The sequence below is a fragment of the Clupea harengus genome, chromosome 18 (assembly GCF_900700415.2).
Source record: "Clupea harengus chromosome 18, Ch_v2.0.2, whole genome shotgun sequence".
NCBI lineage: Eukaryota > Metazoa > Chordata > Actinopteri > Clupeiformes > Clupeidae > Clupea > Clupea harengus.
Window position 1 is genome coordinate 23,601,275 of NC_045169.1, and position 6,702 is coordinate 23,607,976.

Here is a 6,702-nt window from a genome sequence, read left to right on the forward strand (position 1 = left end):
CTTTATATATCAAGTTGAAATCAAATCTAAAAGGAATGGATGAATGTAATCAGGTCAAGGCATAAACATAATAAATACAGATCTGTTTCAATGCTCTGGACAAATCACTCCTCAGGAATAAATCAAGCACTTCACTGACCTCAGTTGTGAGATGTAGGGCAGACACTGAAGGAAACTCCTCACTTCACTCTCTTCATCTGACCAGCCTCTCAGCTCTACTGGTTTCTTCTGTGTTTGGAGTTTCACCACTTCTAGGAAGATGGAGGCCTTTCCCTCTGAGAGGTCTATGGACCAGACTGCAGGAACTAAATGGTAAATCTGCTTCAATGTTGAAAGGAGACTCTTGGCTGTTTCAGCTTCACAGGCCTGAGCATGGAGGTATAGATCCAGCAAGAAATCACTCTGAATGGCATTATCATCAGCATAGTTCTCATAAGGAAAGAAGTAGCAGCGGCAGGCAGATGATAAGAGCTTAAATAAACCCTCTCCTGAGGTTGAATCACGTTCAGCTGCTGCTACGCTGAGAGTCACCAGGAACTGGATTATTGTGTTTGACTTCTTTTGTTTTACCTCCTGATCAAATCTAAAAGAAATGATGAATGTAATCAGATCAAGGTATATACAATAAAGATAGATCTGGTAGAATGCTCAGGACATGACCTAAAAATCATTGCTAAGGAATGAAACTATCACTTCACACACCTGAGTTGTGAGATGCAGGGCAGACACTGAAGGAAACTCCTCACTTCACTCTCTTCATGTGACCAGCCTCTCAGCTCTACTGGTCTCTTCTGTGTTTGGAGTTTCAGCACCTCTAGGAAGATGGAGGCCTTTCTCTCTGAGAGGTCTACGGACCAGACTGCAGGAGCTGAGTGGAAAACTGGCTGCAATGTTGGAAGAAGCTTCCTGCCCTTTTGAGCCTCACAGGTCTTCACATGTGAGTATAGCTCCATCAGGAAGTGAATAAAGGCAGATCCATCAACATAAGACCTCAGCAATGCCTGTACTGTGGTGACTGCCGATGAATTGCCATCAAGAGCTGCTTGAACACACAGATTCATGTGGAATGACTGTATTCTCTTTTCACCCTCATCTGGATAGAAACTGCATAGACAAAGATTAGTGTGAGATATTGAAATACATATCAAATCAACACATAAACCAAACTAACCAATAATACATGTACAATATTCTTCCAAAAGTCATATAGTTATCTGTGTAGTCACCAGAATTAAAGTTAAAAACATCTCTGTATCTTTTCATTATATTATAATATTGTGTACACTATAGTGTAGCTTTCATTTTGAATAAATGTTTTATATGCAATATATACCTCAGTTGTGAGATGTAGGGCAGACACTGAAGGAAACTCCTGACTTCACTCTCTTCATCTGACCAGCCTCTCAGCTCTACTGGTCTCTTCTGTGTTTGGAGTTTCAGCACCTCTAGGAAGATGGAGGCCTTTCTCTTTGAGAGGTCTATGGACCAGACTGCAGGAGCTGAGTGGTAAACAGGCAGTAGTGTTGAAATGAGACTCCTGCCAGTTTGTGACTCATAGTCTCTAAAATGAGAGTACAGATCTAAGAGGAGATCAGATTCATTGTCAACACTGGAGAGTGTAAGCAGTGTCCTGACAGTGGTGAGTAAAGATTCACTCCCACAGAGAGCTGCTTGCAGACACAAATTCAGATGGAATGACTTCTCTCTCCGTTCCCACTCCTCAGAGGATGTTTTCTCAGGCTGAGGTGGAGTCAATCTGTTTCAACAGACAATACAGAAGAGGGAACAGGCACATTAGAGTTTTTTCTCCCTCAGCTCTGACAATCTCATAAGAACATATTAAATTTCTCTCAATCATTTCATAATAAATTAAGCACTTACACATTATAGCAGCTAGTAACAGTAAGTAGTTTGTAGGTATAAATATATACTGTGACTGACAGAAATGGCATACATATATTTTCTACAAATACTTAAAAAGAGCCTCTGTATGCTGTTCTACTTTAAGAAAATGTAAAATACTTTACTTATTGAAAATAATAATAAACATGTGTCACATGTCAGTCTAGTGAAGTATGGTTGTTTACTGATTTGTGTAGTCATGTGTTCGTTGTGCTGTAGCCAGTGGGCAGGGGAGAACTGTGTGGCAGGAACTCTACTGTGGACTAATGAACTGATGGAGTTTTTGTGTGATTGAATGATTGGGCGGGAAGAATCCTTTTTTATACAGGGTGAATGGGAAGGAACAGGAGATGCTAAATACTGTAAATCTAAAGGAAATTGTGAATCATCTATTCATGAAGTACCTGACAGAGCTAAGGTGTGGAAGAAGACTGAGAATGAGCTTGTAGACAGCCTCACTCAGAGGTTGTCTAGCCGGGTCCAAGTGCAGGATCAGTCTGATCTTCTCTGGTCTCTGGCGTATCACTTCTCCTGCTCTCTCAAACATGGATGTTTCCCACACTGGGAGGTGCAACTCTGGTCCAAACGTATTCAGCAGATCAGTAAAAAACGTTGGTTTATCAAAGCCCAATGCTGCTGTCCAAATTGTTAGTAAAATGCAAGAATCAACTCTGCAGAGATAAATATAATTTAAGTTAATCATAATCACAAAACACTATTGCACTATAATTCCTTTTCAAATTCCCATTTCAATAAATGTATCTTACACATAAACAGGCATGTAGGTGTGTGTGTGTGTGTGTGTGTGTGTGTGTGTGTGTGTGCGTGTGTGTGACACCAGATAGCATTTTTTAGAAGTAATCAGAGTTTCTTACCGGAAGTGCTGACGGCAGTCAAGAATGAGCTTCAGTAATTGTTCAGAAACATCACAATTCTCCAGGTCTAACACAATCTCCCTCTGTTTTGACTGTCTGATTACATAAGACACTGCACAGCACTGATAGGGGTCAAGGCATCCATCCATCAACTCACAATGATAGTTGATTCTCCTGAGAAAGACAGAACATGCTTGAGGTGACTGCAATTCAAACAGACACTGACAGAGAAAGAGAAAGTCGTCTTCTGGGATAACCCCGTCTGCCAGTTCGTGTTCTGCATCGGTGTGGAGGAATGCACTGAAAAGTTTCCCATGAAATCCTCTACAAAGCCGTTTAATGTGCTCTTCTTGAAACAGACACTTCACCTCATCGACATTCTTCTCAGACAGGAGACCACTCAGGAAAGGAATGACAGGCCTCATGTGTTTTCCTGCTTCATTTTTGCAGTCCTGAAGAACTCCATCAATATCCTCTGGATTATCAAGCAGCCACAGAGCAGTAAAGAATTCCTGCATTGTGTTGTGAAGGAAAGTGCAATATGTTTTTGCCTTAGTGGGGCCCACCCTCAGGACAAACTGGGTCAGAAAATTAAGCTCAATGTCTTTGTCATCACAATCTTGTAAGACTATGGACTTCTGTTTGATTGCATTGAAACCAAGTTTGCACAAATCCAGTATCTTCTCTCTTTTGCGCTGAATAAAGTTGTCTAGTTGAGTCAACCTTAAGCCTTGTTGACATTTCTTCATTACATGTCGGAAGATGTTGAGATAGATCGTAGTTGCTGTGCACAGGTTAGGAGCTTCAGCACTGGGAAACAGCATACAGGCAGCAACCATGAGTGCATGAACAGGGACATGACAGAGGCTACGCAGCTCAGGATTCCCCATAATTAAGCTCACAGCATCAGGTTTACTCCTGAGTACGTGGGACATGTAAGCCTGGATGGATTCTTGACTGAACCCCTGCACACACACTCTGCAGACTTCCCTCTCTGAAAGGATCTCCTCATATTCTGGTCGGCAAGTTAACACCACTTTGGCATCAGGAAGAAGTTCTTTGTTCATTATCTTATGCAGGAGGGAGTTCGAAGGTACATCTTTGATACCATCAAAAATTATGATGACGTGTTCAGAGTTCTCCTCGATGTCCCGTAGCACCTCTTTTCTGTCTGAACTTGCTGGTTGAACATACGCATCAAATAGCAGAGATTCCAAACTTGATGTGACAGAAAGTGTTGTCTCATCAAAGTAAAACAAATAGTTCAGTCTTCTGTTTGTCATGTTTGTCCAGAGATTAATCATTTCTAGAGTGGTCGTTGTCTTTCCGATACCTGGTTTCCCAACAAGCAGAATATCTTCCCCATTATATTTCAGCAGGTCTTCAGGAGATAACTTAGGTTTATTCAGTGGAATATATGCAGAGAGCTTTTTAGTCCGACATTTCTTGTACTTCTTGCTTTTCAGATTAATTTTAGTTGGCACTGGGCATCTCTGCTCCTCTCTGTCAAGTACAAGCTGTTCATAAAAGAAGGGCTCCACATCCCCACATCCTAAGACAGATTTGATTTGTTTTGTGTGAGTTTTGAGTATCGTTTGGGCTTTTGTTTTGAGTTGACTCTGGTATAGTTGACAAGGTCTGGAGCCTGATGATAAAAGTAAAAACAAATGAATTTCCTTCACTTTGATCCCCTTATTGATCTGTATGATATAAACATTGTTTTTTATTGATACAAGTTGTACCATTATAGTATATCCTAAAATAATATTAACTATAATTCTATACAAAATTACAAAAATATGGTATTTGAATGACAAAATAACAGCATATTTCCCTTTATACAATCTGCACTTGAACCGCTTTCCCCACCTTCCCCACAACAGCAGGTTTCCATTATTATCTTGGCAACAAAATCTACATATCAAATCAGCACATTCAAATGCTCAGATTTTCTTCTGTGTCCCTCTCACCTGTGGGCTGCATGCTTGGCTCTTCTCTGAAGGAGAAACAACTGATCCACTGATGCAAATCAGGTTTGAAATTTTTTGGTAAAGTCCTGTTTCTTTCACTCTCCAGAACCTTCAGGAACAGGTAGCTTGCTTTTTCCCCCTTTTTGGTGACAAACTCTAAAATATTTCGGGTTTGATGTGAAGGATTCTTTTCTGAAGTGACCTCTCTGACATTATCAATATTGAACACCTTTAACTCTTTAAGTTTGTCAGCAATCAGTTCCTGATTTTTGAGGTGGTCAACCAGGAGTGACCAGGCATTCTTGATGAAGTCCACAGCTGATTGGTTTGAGCAGGCCATGTCAAAGGTGCAGCTCACATGCCCAACTCATCTTCAGCATCAGTACACCTGAGAGACATACCAAAGAAATGACATCATCACACACCAGTCAGTTTTAGAAGTAGGCTATTACCATTACTACTCCACTACCACTACTACTGAAACTCAGAACAATAATAACAATGATGATTTTACACTAGGACATGAGGAGAAAGAATCTTGATCCCAGCTATATAAATATGTGTAAGCTATATAAATGTGATTATGAGAGGGAGTATGGTCGATGGAGTAGTTAGTTAGTAAATAACTTACTAAGACTACTTATATGCTGCACTGTAAGCATTAGCCAAACACATTATAGTGCATGTTCCACTATTGTAACAATTTTATTTTCAGTTTCATAACAAAACACTTTGCTCAACCTCCACATCTTCTAGTCACTTGTGTATATCATAACAGCAATTTCTCATTCTTTTCGACATTTTGCAAATGCTTTTGCATATTCGTGCAACAGGGTACAATCATCTGCAGTTTAGTCTTTAGTCTTATGCCCCTGACACACCAAGGCAACGGACGGCCATCAGATAATGTTGGTCCGTTGGTGATCGTCTGTGGTCCTAGTCTTATCTGTGTGTCCCTCATCATCATCGGCACTCATAGTTTTCGGACGATTGAGCAAGTTTAATCAGTGGTGGAGCCCGTCGGTGAGAGAGATCACTTTCATTGGCTGCTCAGCTTAGCAAGTCAATGCACAACAAAGAAAACGGAAGTGACAAAAGCAAGCAAACAATGAAGTCAAGAGGGCACACACCGATGGCCTTTCTCGTTTTTGCAACTTCATCTCATTTGAACATTTCCAATACGCAAATATTTTCACATTTCCAGCACAAGGTGGACAACTACCTCTTCAAGTATTCGGTGGACCACATACTGGCATTAGAAACCTCAGACAGACAGCTTACTCATCTGTAATGTTCCTGCACACTTTTTAATGCTGTACTACGCATGATTGTTGCCTTATAAAAAATCCTTTGTCCATTGTACTGCACATTTGATAATCAAACACTTTGACTTTGATGAAGGGTATCAGCAATAGCACTTATTTGGCAAGACTGAACACCAGACAGGAAAGTAAAATGCAAAATACAAAATGTATCCATAGAACTGAACCCAAGGCCAACTTCTGGAGAGTAACCAACAAGACCCGTGATAACCTGTTCCCATCACTGCAGATGTGTGTACTATGACTATGACACTTATGCTGAGAGGTGCAGGAAGCAGGAAGAGAAACGTGTGGCAGGCAGGTGTCATGAAAGTCCTTGACATGACCCATGAGGTTTTTCCTAATTGTTCGCCTCCACTGCTTCCTTTCTTCCACAACAAAAAGACCAAAGGCTGACAACACCAATGTAATTTGCAGCTTCTTGTCAGACATTACAAGAAACTATCTATGGTGAGCAAGAGTAGTATAAAAATGATAAGCAGGTACTGCTTTGTTTACACCTGCTATACCTGCAGTCCTACATTTTTCTGTTTCCCTTTTTGAATGACGAATACAGATTACCGCCACCTGCTGGTCTGGAGAGATATTTCCTCTCACGCAGGAGTAGAACGTATGAGCTAGTTGGCCGTTGGC

General features: G+C 40.8%; 1 protein-coding gene and 1 long non-coding RNA gene across 2 annotated transcripts; both read right to left on the minus strand.

Moving 5' to 3' along the window:
- LOC105904623 lies at positions 1 to 1,750 on the minus strand. The gene is made up of 3 exons (XR_004165671.1): positions 1,334 to 1,750; positions 140 to 583; positions 1 to 26 (listed from the first exon to the last, which is right to left on the minus strand). It is a non-coding gene; the product is annotated as an uncharacterized LOC105904623 (long non-coding RNA).
- Positions 1,751 to 2,773: 1,023 nt separating this feature from the next.
- On the minus strand, positions 2,774 to 5,087 carry LOC122133716 (NACHT, LRR and PYD domains-containing protein 13-like). Its single transcript, XM_042710391.1, has 2 exons — positions 4,748 to 5,087; positions 2,774 to 4,422 (listed from the first exon to the last, which is right to left on the minus strand). The coding sequence occupies exons 1-2, from the start codon at positions 5,085 to 5,087 to the stop codon at positions 2,774 to 2,776; spliced, it is 1,989 nt and encodes a 662-aa protein (XP_042566325.1).
- Between the last annotated feature and the right edge of the window lie 1,615 nt (positions 5,088 to 6,702).